Raw genomic sequence first — 17,686 nt, forward strand, 5'->3', positions numbered from 1 at the left:
CAAACTTCTAATTAAATTCTGCTGTATTTTGAACTCTAATATTGTTACATAAACTCATTTTGTTAAGCTCTATTTTGTAATTTAAATTTGAGAAATTTATGTCTGCTTGTAATCATCTGTGCTCGCTTTCGGGTGAGACTTCAAGTGTTTTCGATCCTTTACCCAACAGGCTGCTAGATTACACCATTTTAAGTGTGCGGTTACTTGATTAATGCTTAAGATGATAGTTAGCGCACTTAAGCCCGTTTAATTTAGCCGGTTCTGTCACAAAGTCAAGCTCGGATGATGAAATCTAATGCAGACATGGAGCTTTCGTGTTGTGGGCAGTCATGGGTTTGAATATTTTTGTTGCGCCAAATTAAGTTGTGTGGGCATATGATCACATTTTAGACTTTGGTTATTTACCAATTCAATAATTTCTGAAAGTACATTTTTATATTTTGAATATTATTTTAAATATATATAGTTTCTTAAAAATGTTTGTTGTAGCTAAAATTTAGTGCAGTTATTTTTTAACAATATTGCTCTTCTAACACGTGCGTGCACCCTACTAGTTCCTATAAATTAGTGAAGATATAAAAGAGTATCTTGGAGATGCTCGCATGCCGCAGCAGCTATTCACTCTATTCAGCTGGTTTGTCAGCCAACTAGTAGTAATTTTCTCTCACACCAAATTAGCGAATAGAGATTGCCTGTAGATAGGCAGCTACCTCCGGGATCATATCTATCCAGCGTCGTCGTCTCAGATCTCGAAGCGAATCTGGCGATCAGATCCTCGTCGCGATCGCCTGCAGCATGCAGCTCTCCTCCTCGATCTCCGGCGGCCGCGCGGTCCCGCTGGGATTGGAATCTGAAGAAGCTCAGCTCAGCTCAGCAGGTTGCTGGTACGCGCGCGCCACCACGTGCACGTAATCTCCCACCATATCTTGCTACGGTGCACTCCGATATCCGTCCGGCCCTGCATGCATTACTCCCGTCGTATCCCCGGCCCCCTCCCCCGCCGGCCAGCTGGCCGCCCGGGCCCCGGCCCCGCCGAGTTTATGGCGCCCGCCGTGGCCTGCCTGGTACGTACCACGTCGACGATCATCGCGCATGTCAATTTATTTATACGTCTGCTGACTTCTTGCAACGACGACGACGATGCTAGGCTGGCGCGCGCCTGCTGCTACCTCCAATTCATCAATTCACCGCTCGTAGCTAGCCGCCACCGCTGATCGCCATGGATTTCGGCCGCCGCAAGAGCTTCAGCTTCTTCGAGGAGGACCGCAAGTCGTCGTCGCGCCCGGGCGCCCACACCCCCGTGCACCAGTACTACGCGCGCGCCGCGGCCGGCGGCCGCTCGCCGGCGCGCGAGCCCGCGCGCCTCAGCATGTCGTCCGTGCCCGGGGTCGAGGTGCCGCCCATCGGCGCCGGCGCTGGCGGGTGCTCGCCGTGGGTGCAGTCCCCGCTGCACGGCCGCCTCCGCTTCCCGCCCTCGCCGGCCGCCATCTACCACTGCCTCGCCGCGCTGCACCGCCTGGAGGGCGACGTGCACGCGCTGGCCGTCGCCCGGGGCGTCCTCTTCACGGCCTCCGACAGCGGCCGGGTCCGCGCCTGGGCGGCGCCCGGCTGCTTCAACCGCGGCTACCTCGACGTCGGCCGCGGCCGCGTCCCGGCGCTCGCCGCTTGCGGGGCCACGCTCGTCACCTCCCACAGCCGCGACCACCACGTCCGGGTCTGGACCGTCTGCGCCGCCGCCGTCTGCGACCACATCCGCGCCAGGAAGGCCGCCACGCTCCCCGCCGGCAGGGGCAGCACCCTCTCGCTCCTCTCCGCCGCCTTGGGCGGCAAGCTCAAGCGCCCGCACCAGCACCGCGACACCGTCTCCTGCCTCGTCCTCCACGCCGTCGCCGGCCTCCTCTACACCGCCTCCCACGACCACACCGTCAAGGCCTGGAAGCTCTCCGACGGCACCTGCGTCGACTCCTTCGTCGCGCACGACGGGCCCATCCACGCCATGGTCGTCAGCGAGGCCGACGGCTGCGTCTTCACGGCCTCCGCCGACGCCACCGTCAAGATGTGGCGCCGCGTCTACGGCGGCACCGCGCACGCGCTCATCATCGTGCTCCGCTCCTCCGAGCTGTCCCCGGTCAACGCGCTCGCGCTCTGCCACGCCGCCTCCGCCGGCGGCACGCGCAGGTGCTTCCTCTACGCCGGCTCCTCCGACGGCTACGTCAACGTGTGGGAGAAGGAGGCCACGGCGGGGCGGCCGGCGCACGCGGGGTACCTCAAGGGCCACCGCCTTGCCGTCCTCTGCCTGGCGTCCGGCTGCGGCGGCCGGGTGGTGGTCAGCGGGTCGGAGGACGCCACGATGCGCGTGTGGAGGCGGGAGGGCGGCAAGGGCGGCGGCGGCGCGGCGCACACGTGCCTGGCCGTGATTGAGGGCCACCGGGGCCCCGTGCGGTGCCTGGCCGTGGGCGGCGGCGAGGCCGGGGAGGTGGAGGGCGGCATGGTGGTGTACAGCGCGGGGCTGGACAAGAGCGTCAAGGTGTGGAGGATACGGGTGGTGGGGAAGGAGGAGGAGGACGAGGACGAGGACGAGGACGAGGACGGCGAGGAGGACGCCGAGATAATGGCCGGCGGGAAGGCCGACGACGAGGTCATCCCCGTGATGAGGGACGAGGTGGAGGACAACGAGGAGCCGGAGCTGATGGGCGCGACGCCGGTGCTGTCGCCGGTGTGGGTGGAGAAGCGGCGGCACACCAGCCGGGGTTGACGACGACGACGTAGGATGTGCATTCAGTAGTTGCGCCGCCATCTACGACGACGCACTAGCTAGCTAGGGCTACTGCATGGTCAGTCGTCCGATCCGAAGCTGCATCGATCGTCTGCCATTTCGGGGCTGATCTGATGGATGTTGCAATTCAGACGACATGCGCACTGGGCGGCCGGAGAGAATTCCAAGACGAACATCAACGTGGCCGCAGAGCAGGTATTAAATTATTATTATTATAAACATTCGTCCCAACGGACAGGGATGGATGCTTGCTAGATAGATCCATCCACGTGTAAGGTAGCTAGCTAGGATGAGCTGCATGCTGATTAGGAGCGTACATGTCGTCGATGATCGTTTGAAGCACTGATCAATCAATAATAATAATTGTTAGGGTTAAACTGTCCTCTCGATTTTGTGAGACTATCTTGAGAGAGTGGTGAGCTAATCTTTAATAGGTTTTATGTAGACTTTTATGGTATTAAATATCATCAATTTTGCTGATATAATAAGAAGAGAGAAGGATGAAATTTCATCAAAAAAAATCATTTGATAACTGTGTTATGAGACTATCCACTGAGGACGAAGCACTGATCCATATTCATGAAGAACAAAGGAGAAGCATTGTTCGAATCAGCATTTATTTGCAACATTGAACAACCAAAGGAACCCAGTTAAACCAACATTTGCAACATGTACACTAGCTCATAAATAATACATATCCACACAAATGAACTTTGCAATAATGTTCATGACACACGAAGCCGCTGCTAGCTTCTGAAACAAAAGAAAGCAGCATGATGACAACGATCGACAAGGAAAAATAATCAGAGATGAAGCAATATATAATCCGACGGCCCAGACGAAATGAAATGTAATAATAAACCAACAAATTTGAAATTAATAAATCCCCTCCCCTCCGATATCGGTCCAGCCGTCAGTAATAAATCCCCTCCCCTCCGATATCGGTCCAGCCGTCAGTACTCCTCTGCTGGTGCTGCGTGCGGGCCGGGGGCGCCATGAAGAAGCACTCGTACACCAGCACGGCGAGGGGCCCGCCGGCCAGCGGCCCCACCCAGTACACCCAGTGGTGCGTCCACACGCCCGTGGCCACCGCCGGCCCGAACGACCGCGCCGGGTTCATGGACGCGCCGGACAGCGCGGCGCCGGCGATGGAGTTGGCGCCGACCAGGAGCCCCGTGAGCAGCGGGCCGGCGCCGGGGAGCAGCTTCCGCGGGTCCAGGATGGTGGCGCAGATCACCAGCAGCAGGCTGAAGGTGAAGACGGCCTCGGCGGCCGCGCCCTGGGCGGGGCCCACGCCCGCCGCCAGCGCGTGCCCCGGGGTGGCCTGCCCTCCGGTGAGCCACCGGAGCAGGACGCAGGCCGCGGAGGAGCCCAGCATCTGGGCCGCGATGTACAGGGCCGACCGGAACAGGGTGATGTGCCCGCCGACGGCGAGCGAGAGCGTCACGGCCGGGTTGACGTGGCCGCCGGAGATGTGGAAGCCGGCCGTCGCGATCACGCACACCACCAGTGCCTGGCCCAGGGCCACCGCCGTCAGGTCGCCGCCCGCGTCGCTCTTGGCGGCCCCTGCAGATGCGCTGCGTATATGATGCATGCATGTACGGATCGGATACGAAGTACGTACGTACTAGCTAGCCATACTCGATCTAGCTAGATTTCTCAGCAAAATAACGCAATGATGAATTAATGGACGACTATATGATACAATTAATTAATACAGTACGTACTGTAGCCGGCCGGCCTCTGCAGGTAGCGGTATTACATTATTAGTGTAGGACGCATGGTTGTTATTAGATAGCCAACGTACCGGCGGTCATGGCGGCCCCGACGCCGATGAAGACGAAGAGGAAGGTGAGGACGAGCTCGCCGAGGACGCCGCGGAAGAAATCCGGCTCCGACGCCTCGCCGCGGTGGCCCAGCGCAAGCTTCGGCATGGATATATATATCAACTTGCTTCAAACAGATGATCGAGATGGATATATCGATCGATCACCGCCGCGCCACACTGCACGCCCTGATGATGGAATAACTGACAATTTAGGGTTATTGTGAAAGAAAAGCCTTAGCTGCTAGCGTTATATATATAGGCACGCAAGAGAGGAACCAAGAGCTAGGGCTTTTTTTTTTGCATTATTGTTGTAAGTAGCAAGTATCTCATCATCACAAGCAGCTAAGTCAAAAATAAAGCTTAATTTTGGGCCGTGCAGGCGTGTCAGTGCAATGCAAGCAACCTGGCAAATAATATCTATCGATCATGAAGTGGAAAATTGTATCATCACTAGCTTAATTAGCTAGCTAGCTAATTGGTGAGAGATCAGTGCACGGTGAAAGCACTCTGTTCGCTTAGCTTGTTAGTCATTTTTTCTCTCATACCAAATCAGCACTATCCACCAGCTAGCCAGCCAGTAGTATTTTTCTCTCATAACAAATCAGCACTAGCCACCAGCCACTAGCCACAAAAGCGAACAGAGTGCATGTACGGCGCCAACATGTGGTGCAACATTAGCGTGATGCTGCTAGTACTTGATTGGTGCCGCTAGTTGTACTTTACTTTTGCATATATACTGATTGGAAAGCAAGCTAAGTGTGTCATGCATGATTATTTCATCAGTTGTTGACGGTTGATGATAGGTAGATCCACTTTTGCATGCATTGCTTGCTTGGAGCCGACCCTCCTGCATATCGATCATGCATGATGCATCCGATCCATTCATATGTATCTGCGTGTTGAACTCAGATGATTGGTTCACCTTTTTGTTAGTTGCCTACAGGAAACAGGATCCATCGAGGAGCAAAAGGCACTTTCGGGGATCACTACTCCATGCTGGCCTTCACACTACCCAAACAACAACCCAGGCAGCTGATAGATAGATTGGCAGGGCTGCTTGGCTGTCTGTCGAGCCACGACTGCAGGTCTGCAGCAGCACGTCCAGTCCAGTCCAGTCCAATCCAATCGGTCGATCGATCCACTCCCGCATGCATGCCTGTGTGTATAAACAAATCATCAAACTGCGTCCCGAAAGGATAAAACATCAACTAATTAATTAATATACACACGAGACACGGCATTAGCTTGGACCTGCTGAAACTTATGCTGTTTGTTGGTTGGGGTAGTAGTTATATACGGCGTTAACAGATCGACATGGCTCATGCTATAAAAAGATGGAGCTAACAAAACTGTTTTTGCATTTTTAGCATTTTAATTTTCATCTATTTTCTATGGATTCTCAAAGCTTTAAGCGATTTGGTACATAAAAGACTATTCGCCTAAGTCTATGACAGTGCAAAAAAACCCTGGACTTGTCTTAATTGTTGCACAAGGTCCTTCACACGAATCGAAGCAGTGATTGGTGGTGAAGCACGAGGAGCCCCGCATGGCTGAGAGGAGCACACGCGAGGAAGCCATCAGCCATCTATTTTCTATCGAAGCTTCCGTGTGAGCACAAGACCGACATGCGGGGCTCCTCTCAGCCAGCAGCCCAAGACAGGTTGAGTACGTCATTAGGTGGGGGCCATGTTCCGTCGCTCATGTCGCACGCCCCTATCGACGGCCCTGCCGACGAGGGAGATGGCCGGTGGAGGCCGACGAAGGGAAGGAGAGGATCCTGGGTCTAGTGGGACGTGGCTCAAGGAAAAGGGTGGTCAGGGTGGAGGACGGCCGGCGTTGGGGGAGAGGGCCAGAGGGCGACGGCGTGGGTATAGTTGTGATTTAGCTATCTAATTACTATTCTATCCTCCAATATTAATTTAAAATTAGTTAAAAATAATGTTATGAGTAAGCGTTGGGAGTTATAGGAAAGTGTTAGAAAATACTTCCAAGCATTGTAAAAAGGTTTTATATGTATATGGTGTCAAATTATTAAGTGTCAAGTTGATCCATGGGCGAGGCGAACGTACCTAACCGTACGCGGCTGCCCGGCCTGCCTGTGCTTGGTCGTCGTTTGCTTTTATTTGCTGCTGGTTGGTGTGACGCCCGTCCGTGCTCGTGCAAATTAAACATATAATACTTTTAAAATTTCCCATAATATGTCCGTGGGCGGTTTAATTTCACACAAAATCTCGCACTGCACGGCCTTCCATTTTCTTCTCTGTCAAACTCACTCTGATGAATAATCTACCCAGCATCCACGAATTAATCTAATAAGAAGATGCACATGGAAGTTGGAACCCGATCGATGGCTCAACCGCTGCCTTTTGATTTTTTTTCTTTCTTAAAAGCAACAGCATGCATATACATACTCCATACACCACCAGCTTAATTAGTATTACTACATCATCATAATTTCATTGGACAACCAGGCCAGAAACATCCATATATACATTCTGGCATTTTTTTTCTCAGACAAAACAGATCGAGATATATACCACTACATATGTGTGCATGCGTAGTACTGCATTTCCAACACTAGCTACGAACAGAGACGACTCAACTAATGCTACCACTGCATCCAGATCAACAGAAGTGAACAACAGTTTCATAAAAAAAAGTGAACAACACAAGCTCAAATTAATGTAGCTAGCTTGTCGTTAAACTAAAGATCGATATATAGTAGCAGCCCATACATGCATTTTGATAGACTTCAATCAAAATGTTCCTTCAGAAAAACAGACCCAATGCAATGAGGGCCAGCATATATAGTGTATTCAGTTTAGTAGTTCATGATAAGTTTTCTTAGCATTGACTGTACGTTATTAGGTGTGTAGAATAAATCGCTACATGGGGATATAGAATAGTAATTCCGTGTGTAGCCATTTCATAGTTTTACATTATATATTCTTTAATCTTTCTGTTAATTAATTTGCTTTCAGGATCGGACTTCACCGTATAATTGAGAGACATAAATAAATTTAATGACATATTCTGTAATTTAGAAGCATGCATTTTTGTGGGGTGTGCCGCGGCGTGGGGGATTGTTATTATTTTACTTTATCTTTTCACAACTATATAAAAAAAATCAAAAGTTGATGTTTTAGAAACACATGTTGGATCCAATAGCAATTGTTGTCGGTGATAATTATAGTCCACCAAATTAATGGTTAGTTTTTTTCCTTTCTCACAATTTCTAATTTTAATTATTTTCTTGCACATTACCATAGCAGAAGAATCAATCATGTGTAGAGGCTCTAATAAAGTAAATATTCAATTATTAATAGTATGATAAAAAATAAAAATATCAAAGTTTTGTTTCCTCCCCAGTCGTGCATGCATGCTACTAAAAAAGATTGGTGTTTGCAAGAGGCGCAGTACTGGGCTCTGCATTCTTGTAGCTTTGAGTAGCAGCTCTTTCTGCCGAGGTCGGCCGGGCAACAGTAGCAACGACGATCGTACACAGGCTTTGAAGTAATTGCACAACACCTCGGTGCAAAATTTCAAGGTCACCAGCTGCTGAACACTGCGGTTACAGCTTGAAATAAAGACAATTAATTGGACTCCATTTTATTTTATTTTATGAGTTAAATACACCAGCGGCCCTCGAACTTGTCCTCAGGTGCCACTTAGGTCCACAAATTTGCAAAATCGAAATCTGGCACTCTGAACTTGTTAAGTTGTACCACTTAGGTCCATAACCCTTCAAGCGGCATGAATATATGCAAAAAAGCCCTTGAATTTTATCATCTTCTATATCTACGTCCTCCGGCCATCCCGCCTCGCCTGATGCCGCACGCCGCTCGCCTCCGGCCGCACCCCTGCTCCTCCGTGCTGCCACGCGGGCCGCACTCCGCTCGCCTGCCGGCCAACGCGGCCGCCTGCTCCGCCCACTCGCGCGCCGCCGGCTCCGCCCACCCGCAACCTCGCGCGCCGCTCTGCTGCCTGCTCCGACCCGCGCGCCGCTGGCTTCGCCCGCCCGCCGGCTCCGCCCACCCGCAGCCTCGCGCGCCGCTCTGTTGCCTGCTCCGACCCGCACGGTCATGCGCCTCGGACGCCGCCGGAGAGGCACGAGGGGGAGGGGAGGCGGTTCCCCTGCGCACATGCGCCTTGGACGCCGCCGGAGAGGTGCGAGGGGGAGGGGAGGCGGTGCCCCTGCGCACCGGCCGCCAGAGCCGTGCTTGCCCGGTCACCGCTCCCGCACAGGCTGCTCGTGTCGGCCGCCGCGCGAGCAGGTCAGCACGCCGGCCGCCACTCCCGCCGTGTTCTCCCACCACCCGCGCGGATCCGGCGTGGTGTGGCCGCGTGCGGGGCCGGCGGATGGCAGCGAGCGGCGGGGCAGAGCCGGATCCATGCAGGGGACCGAGCAGGGGAGGGAGGAGGGGTGCGCGCCAGCCGCTCGCCGGAGGTAGGGAGGAGAGGTGCGCGCTAGCCGCTCGCTGGAGGTGGGGCGGAGGGGGTGCGCCGGCCGCTCGCCGGTGGTGTGGCGGAAGTGGCAAGGAGGGCGCGAGTGTGGCCAACGGGGGTGGGGGCGTGGTGAGAGGAGGGGAAAATGGGTTTTTTTTGTATATATTCATGCTCCTTGACGGGTTATGGACCTAAATGGCACAACTTAACGAGTTCAGAGTGTCAGATTTTGATTTTGCGAGTTTGTGGGCCTAAGTGGCACATCATGACAAATTCGAGGGCAGCTGGTGTATTTAACTCTTATTTTATTCAGGAGTCAGCCGGGACACCACCAAACCAACAGAGACAAGAATTACAAGTCGTCGTCGTGAACTTTTTCCATTTTTATATTTTTTAAAAATTAAAATTTCAAAAATATATGTCTGTTTTCAAATATTTCAAAAATATACCCCGGTCGCCCTCCCATAGGGCGACAGGCCCAATGTGTAATTTTTTTTTCAAATTTGCAACGAAGTCCCTGGAGAAAAAAAAGGGGGGGACCTGTCGCCCCCCCAACGGGCGACAGGGCCCTGTCGCCCACCCCTCGGGCGACAGCCCCCCCCTTTTTTTTCTCGGACTTTTATTTTTGCAGGGACCTATTTTGAGCTATTCGAGCGTGTATTCGTCATCATCGTCGGCAAGATCTCGGCCGCTAACTCCTACCGCACGTAACTTGTCCTTCATTAAATCACGGAAAAAAATCGCAAGAACTTCCCTTATTTCACGAGCATTATGGAACCCACAAACATAATAAGTTCACATAAATAATATCTATAAAAACAAATGACAAGTAACCTACCACAATCATAAACATCGGATACAAATAAGCGGTCCACAGCTATCTCATTACAAATAAACATCATATACATCTAACCACCCCTAGGGCGTCGGACCCTCTTAGCCCTCTGCTGGGCACGGACATGTCCCTCGGAGTAGGTGAGAACATCCGGAGACCTCACCTGTCGCTCAGGACGCGCAAGGGGCTGCGGTGTCTGCTGCTGAGAGATCCCAAGTGGTGCTCCTCCTAGTTGTGAATACCCCAAGACATCGGGGTCACCTTGCGCGGCAGGCTCTTCTGGACTCAAGCTGTCGAAGTCGTCTAAGGTGAATGTCTCGTTATCTGGTCGAAAGGAGGAAGAAGAAGGTCCGGCGCCCGCATCGGGGTAGAATCCTACGCAAAAAATATGGATGTTAGCGTACGCTCGTATATTTCGTAATGACATGTAGAAACCGAAATACGAAACAAAAATTAACCTGTGTACGCCGGTATCTGTGGCCCCGGTACCATCCCTGGATACGGTCCGCCAACTGGTGCTGTCCCTCTAAACATTCCAGTATGGCCGAACGCAGTAGCTGGATCGTATCCTGTATGTGATATTAGTAAATATGTAGGAACACTTGATGTAATTTTAAAGAGATATGTACGTTACCTGCACTTGGGAAGAACTGCGACGTCGGCCCGTGTATGGTCGACGGACACGGGAACGACGACGACGCCTGAGACGACCTGTGGCTGTCTTCGTACTGCACACGGCTTCCGAAGTTGTGCGTTACCTGACGCAACTGATCACGCTGCCTCGACCATGCCTCTATCTGCTCAAACTGGGTCATTGGGGATCCGGCACGTACCCTCGTCAGGTAAGTCGAGCAGTCCGTCTCCATCATGTTGCAAAGGCGAAACTGCATCAATTCAGTAAAGTTACAAACACATGAATTATCTTATGAATATGATTATATATATATATATGCAAATATGATCAAGAGACTCACCGCGCCAGCTAGTGCCTCCACGTGGTGCCGGCCATAGCCATCCTGAGGCATCGCCTGGTGTGGCTGCGGGTGAGTGTCAACAAAAACCAGACGAGCCCGAGTCCGGGGTAAGTACCAGGTGAGGTAAGCCCTGAAGGAACTGTCTGTGTGTGGTCCTGTTGGTTGGAACAAGAGCTCGTCTGCCTGTTCCCATTGGTCCACCCACGGCTGGATCTTGGTGAGCCAATCATCAGATCACGGCAAGCCACTCCTTGACAACCTACAAAGTGGATTACGAAGAATCGTTAGATTCGACACGAATGTATGAGCCAAGTTAATTCATAATTACCTGTGGTCCTGGCGACTGACACGCTCCAATGCGGTGGGCACCGAAAACTCCTGGCGCTGCCCAAACTGTCTCCTGACTCTCCAGGGGCAATATGCCTCAACCGCGATGTCATAAACCAGGACGGCGGAAGTAAGCCACAGGCTCGCATTCGCGGAGCAGTGCGAAGACAGGCCTGTTGGTGCACGTCTAGCCACAGCCTCTGGGCTGTAAGGCTCCCAGATAACGTCCTCGGGCGTCAGCATGTCGAGCTCCGAAACAAACTCAGGATATGCGCGTCTAACCCGCGCATGTGCCCAGGACCTCTGCATTCCGAATAAGTAAAATTAAAATTGCGCTAATACATCATGTAACAATGAATAACAAAATTAGATTTGATACGAACGTACCTGACGCCAGATCCAGATAGTTCCCATAGTGGGCCTCTCGTCCTCCTCGTCGCCGTACATGCCTCCGTGGTAAGGCTCGTGGCTGACAAAGGGCCGACCAACGGCTGGCCTCTCGTACGACCAAAGCTGTAGCAGTAGTGGGCACCCTGACAGGATAGCGTTCCCATGTGTCTTCATGCAGCCGTCACAGAGTCCACGGTAAGTGGCTGCAAGTACCGCCTCACCCCAGCTGTAGGGCGGTACGTCCTCGTCCCCATCCGCAATCTCCCGTGCATACGGAAGGAGAATCCTATCGACCAAGTTGCCATGAGTGGTGTTGAACATGATGTAACCAAACAACCAAAGTAGGTACGCCTCCAGCGATCTGGTCACACTATACTCGTCGGCATCCGCAGCCAAAAGGGCAGGCTGCATAAACAATTAAGATAAATAGTTTCAACTATCAATGGAACATGTGAATTGTAACAATTAAATTTATATTTGGAATGAATACGTACTGTAAACTGTATGAACCAGGTCTTCGAAGGACCTGCTGCTCGCGGGTGCGGGTTGATCGGACCTGCTTCATCCACGCGGTCAACCAGGGCAAAACGGGCCTCCAGCTCATCCTTCCATGAGGCCGCCACCACACGCGGACCTACAGCCTCCCCGACGATAGGGAGGCCGAGGAGGTAGGCCACGTCCTGCAGCGTAGGAGTCATCTCCCCACACGGGAGGTGGAACGTGTGTGTCTCCGGCCTCCATCTGTCAACGAGCGCCGTCAGGAGGGATCGGTCGAGCTGAATAGGCCCAACCTCGACAAGACGGCTCAGAGTCAGTAGGCCGGCCTCACGTAACCTGCAAAAAAACAAAAAATGTCGAAACAAAGGAATACCGGCGAATTCATAAGTCATAAACAATAATATTTCATTACATACCGGTCACACCAATCGTGGTGTATAGAGATCGCCTCGCCGGGTGGACGAGGACGTAGCACCTCTAGGGCTCGGTGCTCAACAGCTGCAAAGTAAGACCTGTGGCTCGAGTCGATCACTGGGTCTAGCAAGGAGTCCATCTCCATACCTGCATTCAAAAATATATGAGAACACATAGGTAAATATATATTTCATACAAACTAGACACATAAATACAATAATACTTCATTACATACCTGCCATATTTCATTACTACATATTACAAATAATGAAATACAATTGTGGATCATGACACCGAATACCTTCCACGAGCAATTCTCGCCGATGCTCGTCTGAACGTAGGAGGTGCTCCATCTCTGGGATTTCCGGAAGGACCGACGTCAGCAGCATCGTGAAGTGCATTCTGAGGACACTTCTTGTAGTTGTGACTCAATGATCCACATTGGCTGCAACGTTTTTGTGCCTTGCTTGCTTCCGACTCGTCCATACCATTCCGAATACGACGTGTCTGACGGCGGCCTTTGCCTTTCTTAGTGGCTGGATCAGGAATAAACATCTTATTCTCATTATCCTGAGTGAAAGGCCCCACAATTCCAATCCCGTATACCTCATGTCCCCATGTGGATACAGCTGCTTCCTTGCTGAAGTACGGTGAAACAAATAGTCCTGTCTGTAACGCAGACTCTGCACATGCCGCAATGAGATGGGAGCATGGCATATGCAATAACTTAGGCTTCATGCAGGAGCAGAATGCTTTGCCATCAACTGTAATCAAACTCTCCTGTACCACTCTATCTCTACGGATACCACGACCACTTCTATCCTTACATAGAACCTCAAATCTATGCTCCATTATACCTGTGGATATGACGCGGTGCAGTTTTGCCTTTTCAATCTTCTCTTGCATATATTGTGTCACTCTTTTGCAAAACTGAATTTGAGGGTTGCTGATGTTTATGCTTGCAGCCGTGTAACGCTCTCTGAAATACTTCATGCACCCATACATGATGAACTCAACAATTCCCACAAGTGGAAAGGCACGACAAGAACGCATAACCATATTGAAACACTCTGCATGGTTCGTTGTCTGAATACCATATCGTATTCCGTTGGTATCATAAAGGAATGACCATTTCTCCTTAGGTGCACCTCGAATCCAGTGTGAAAATGGCTTCTCAATTGAATCCCTAGCCTCTGCAGCATGACTCGTGTCTGCTCCTGATGCCCTTACCTTCACTAGCTCTGCAGTCAACTGATCAAGCATCTGCCATAATGCATTGAATTTTCTCTGTTGATTTTGGGTGCACAACCTCTTAAACAGGTTCTTAAGATCCTTGTTCTTGAAGTGTTCATAGAAGTTTGCACCCATATGACTAATGCACCACCTGTTTTGGACATCAGGCTATAATGGAGGCGTTGTCGCAGTTCCACGTTGCAATTTCAGTATTGATTGCAGGATACCTGCATGCCTATCACTAATAAGGCACACATCTGGACGTGCAGCAACAACATGATTCTTCACTCGTTCAAGGAACCAATACCAACTGTCTATGTTCTCATTCTCAACAAATGCAAATGCGAGCGGAACAATTTGGTTGTTGCAATCTACACCGATTGCGGTGAGTATCTGACCTTTATACCTTCCAGTAAAAAATGTGCCATCAATGCAGATCACCGGAAGACAAAACTGAAATGCTCTAACAGAAGCACCTATGCAAAAGAAGGCTCGTTGCATAATTCTTTGTCCCCTAGTCACGGCTGGTAAAAGGTATGTGTCATAAAAGCTTCCAGGATTTCTAGCAACAACCTGGGATAACATACGAGGTAGGTTATCATATGATGCCTCGTATGTGCCGAACCGCATCTCGAACACCCTTTGTTTAGCCCGCCATGCCTTCAAATAACTGATGGTGTACTGGTAAGTCTGCTCAATGTGTCGAATAATCATTTTTGGCTCATAATTTAGGTTGTCCATAATAAACCCATACATTTGCTTTGCAACAAAGTCGCATGATATATTGCGATGCGAGGGAATAACTTCTGACAGCAAACAAGTGTGCTCTGTGACAATGGAACATTTCCAGTTTGACTTCCATTTTCCCTTGAATGCATGTACTCGCCATGGACATCCAGCATTCACACACTTCACCTCATATTCTTTACTGCCAGACTTCACGACTCTGAATTCTCGTTTCAATGAGATTGCCCATAGTCTCACAGCATCTTTTACGGCTTCAATGTTTGGATATGTTGCACCTTGCACTACCTCATTCCCTCTGTACTCCCACTCCTGATTTCGTACATCTTCTGCGATATGACTGCCAAAACCATGCTCTTTCCACTCTTTTGGCAATGAGTACTGCTCGTCATCAGATGAGTCCTCATATTCTTCCATCTCTATTGCGGTTTGGTCTTCTGCCTCCATCTCGTCCACAATGCTATGTATCCTCTCTCTCTCATCAGTAAGGCCCTGTGGTCCCATATTTTGGTTCTCTGTTTCTTCTGACTCATCTTGCTCAACATAATTGGTCTCTCTTCGAATACTCGGAGTTCCTTGATCTGCACAATGTTGGATTTCATTTTGTGTTTTCTCCCGGATTTGAACAAGAATGGCCAGAGGCCACCCACTCTCTAGAGCTGCTTGCATGTACTTCTGCCAGTCATCAGTGCTGTGTATCATCATTAATTCCCATAATTCACTTTCTACCTCCCAATTAACAAGAGACTGGACAGTGATCACATGTGTCAACGGATCAACATGGAACCCACGCTGCAGCCACTTACATATGGAACCAAAACTCCTTTCCAGAGGTTTATCTATGCCGCTAGATGTGCGCTTAAAGGCAGAAAGATCTACTCCATTTGGCCCATACATAACATTGTATTCACCATAAAATACTTGAAACTGCATTTTGCTCGACATATCTGTATATCACATAATACTTATCGAGTTATACTCTTTACTTCACTACCTTATTCAATAATCCATAAAAACTAAGTATGGAATTCAACTACAACGTATAAGTATTCATAACTACGTGATGACTCTCGAATTCTATACTGCATATGCCAAATTCTATTATAAATCATAATTAATTTATAAACATGTCTCTAATAGCACTGCAATTGTAATAATAAATGCGTAGAACTAATTTTCTAAACTAATTTACTACTACGTAACTACAAACTAAAGTATCATTGAACTCCTACTTAAATGGATCTACTATAGCACTAATTAAATTAAATTACTCATATTTAAATACGTAGTACTTAAATATAACAATATTTAAACTAAATGTACTAACCTGCAGATCACAAGTGCTGAATCCGGCAGGGCTTCGCCGTTTTCCTTCTCCTCACTCCTCTCTTTTTTTTCCTGGATTTTTGGTGGAATTTTCGGGCTTAAATGAGGAGGGAAGGGGAGGGCTGGGGCTTTTATAAGGGGGGAGACCCCGGTCGCCCGGGGGGGGGGGGCGACAGCCCCCCTGCCGCGACTGTGGGCCGGGCCCAGCGGCGGTCGCCCGTGGGCCGGGCGACAGGCTGTCGCCCCCCCAACGGGCGACAGGGCTTGTTTTTTTTTTCTCCAGGGACTTCGTTGCAAATTTGAAAAAAAAATTACACATTGGGCCTGTCGCCCTATGGGAGGGCGACCGGGGTATATTTTTGAAATATTTCAAAACGAAAATATATTTTTGAATTTTTTTTTTAAATATAAAAAAGAAAAAACCGCCGTCGTCGTCCCTTGGTGGAAGGCTCGTGGCCTCCCTGGGCCATGAACAGGCCGTCGGAGACCAGCCCAGCGAGCGGCCCGCCAATCAGCGGCCCGACCCAGTAGACCCAGTGGTCGGCCCAGACCCCGGCCGCGAGCGCCGGCCCGAAGGAGCGCGCGGGGTTCATGGACGCGCCGGAGAAGGGCCCGCCGGCGAGCACGTTGGCTCCGACGACCAGCCCCACCAGCAGCGGGCCCATGCCTCCGACGGCGCGGCGCGGGTCGACGACGGTGGCGTACACGGCGAAGAGCAGCGAGAAGGTGAGCACCACCTCCATGAGCACGCCCTGGAGCGCGCCGGCGCCCGGCGCCAGCGCGTGCACGGGCGTGGGCGCGCCGCCGGTGAGGAAGGCGAGGAGGAGGCAGGCGAGGGCGGAGCCCAGGAGCTGGGCGGCGGTGTAGAGCGCGGAGCGGAAGAGGGTGATGCGCCCCGTGACGGCCAGGCCCAGCGTGACGGCCGGGTTGATGTGGCCGCCAGAGACGTGGAGCCCCGCGGACACCATGACGGCCACCACCAGCGTGTGCGCCAGCGCCACCGCCGTAAGGCCCACGACGGAGTCAGCGCTGCCGGCCAGCTTCCCTGCAAATATGCACACGACACCACGGCCATCATGGAGCTAGTAGCTGAGTTTTTGTTTTCGATTGAAGCAATTAATGTAAGAATATATATAGTTAGTTACCCGTGGCCATGGCTGATCCTACGCCGGCGAAGACGAAGAGGAAGGTGAGGATGAGCTCGGCGAGCACCGCGCGGACGCAGCCGGTGTCAGCGGCCTCGCGGTGGTGGCCGAGAGCAAACTTTGCCATGGCTGGTACGGTACGGTGGTGGTGGGTATGTGCGTGTGCGTGACTATAGCGTGTCGTCTCAAGTCTGAACTGAAGCGGGGCAGACAAGTGTAGGAGGAGGAGGAGCTCACGGCTGACGCCGATATATAGACAGCAAGATAGGTGGAAGACTGGTAGATAGATAATAAGATCTGGTTTAGTTCCCACCCCATAAACCCTGTAATTAAAAAAAAAATATCGCATCGAATATTTCGACACATGCATGAAGTACTAAATGAAGTCTATTTACAAAACTTTTTGCATGGATGGGCTGTAAATCGCGAGACGAATCTAATGAGCCTACTTAATCTATGATTTGCAACAGTGATGCTACAGTAACCATCTGCTAATTATGGATTAATCATGGATTAATTAGTATCATTAGATTCGTCTCGCGATTTACAACTCATCCGTGCAAAAAGTTTTGTAAATAGACTTCATTTAGTACTTCAAATTAGCAAGATTTTTTCGAAAAAAATTTGCGTTTCAACTAAACAGAGCTATGTATATCAGGCCGTCGTGCTGATGACTTGCGTCGTTGCAGACCCCTGAATGAATGAAGAGTGGACGAAAGTTGCAGAAAGCAACAATGCAATGCAAGCAGC

The 17,686-nt window shown here is 50.9% G+C and overlaps 3 protein-coding genes across 3 annotated transcripts; 1 reads left to right on the forward strand and 2 right to left on the reverse strand.

Moving 5' to 3' along the window:
- The first annotated feature begins 1,219 nt into the window (after positions 1-1,219).
- On the forward strand, positions 1,220-2,755 carry LOC120672822 (protein JINGUBANG-like). The gene is made up of 2 exons (XM_039953427.1): positions 1,220-2,527; positions 2,582-2,755. The coding sequence occupies exons 1-2, from the start codon at positions 1,220-1,222 to the stop codon at positions 2,753-2,755; spliced, it is 1,482 nt and encodes a 493-aa protein (XP_039809361.1).
- A 698-nt stretch (positions 2,756-3,453) lies between these two features.
- On the reverse strand, positions 3,454-4,796 carry LOC120676671 (aquaporin TIP4-3-like). Its single transcript, XM_039957996.1, has 2 exons — positions 4,584-4,796; positions 3,454-4,342 (listed from the first exon to the last, which is right to left on the reverse strand). The coding sequence occupies exons 1-2, from the start codon at positions 4,708-4,710 to the stop codon at positions 3,690-3,692; spliced, it is 780 nt and encodes a 259-aa protein (XP_039813930.1). The 5' UTR covers positions 4,711-4,796; the 3' UTR covers positions 3,454-3,689.
- An 11,360-nt stretch (positions 4,797-16,156) lies between these two features.
- LOC120676672 (aquaporin TIP4-4-like) lies at positions 16,157-17,183 on the reverse strand. The gene is made up of 2 exons (XM_039957998.1): positions 16,937-17,183; positions 16,157-16,836 (listed from the first exon to the last, which is right to left on the reverse strand). The coding sequence occupies exons 1-2, from the start codon at positions 17,061-17,063 to the stop codon at positions 16,193-16,195; spliced, it is 771 nt and encodes a 256-aa protein (XP_039813932.1). The 5' UTR covers positions 17,064-17,183; the 3' UTR covers positions 16,157-16,192.
- Between the last annotated feature and the right edge of the window lie 503 nt (positions 17,184-17,686).

The sequence above is a fragment of the Panicum virgatum genome, chromosome 5N (genome assembly GCF_016808335.1).
Source record: "Panicum virgatum strain AP13 chromosome 5N, P.virgatum_v5, whole genome shotgun sequence".
Classification (NCBI taxonomy): Eukaryota; Viridiplantae; Streptophyta; class Magnoliopsida; order Poales; family Poaceae; genus Panicum; species Panicum virgatum.

What these genes read in the sequence shown, in the direction of transcription:
- LOC120672822 (XM_039953427.1), top strand. Translation starts at nt 1,220, where the DNA reads ATGGATTTCGGCCGCCGCAAGAGCTTCAGCTTCTTCGAGGAGGACCGC. An exon ending in GGCTGGACAAGAGCGTCAAG is followed by an intron (nt 2,528 to 2,581) that starts GTGTGGAGGATA and finishes GACGAGGACGAG; the next exon opens with GACGAGGACGGCGAGGAGGA.
- LOC120676671 (XM_039957996.1), bottom strand. Translation starts at nt 4,710, where the DNA reads ATGCCGAAGCTTGCGCTGGGCCACCGCGGCGAGGCGTCGGAGCCGGAT. An exon ending in CGGGGCCGCCATGACCGCCG is followed by an intron (nt 4,343 to 4,583) that starts GTACGTTGGCTA and finishes GCGCATCTGCAG; the next exon opens with GGGCCGCCAAGAGCGACGCG.
- LOC120676672 (XM_039957998.1), bottom strand. Translation starts at nt 17,063, where the DNA reads ATGGCAAAGTTTGCTCTCGGCCACCACCGCGAGGCCGCTGACACCGGC. An exon ending in AGGATCAGCCATGGCCACGG is followed by an intron (nt 16,837 to 16,936) that starts GTAACTAACTAT and finishes GCATATTTGCAG; the next exon opens with GGAAGCTGGCCGGCAGCGCT.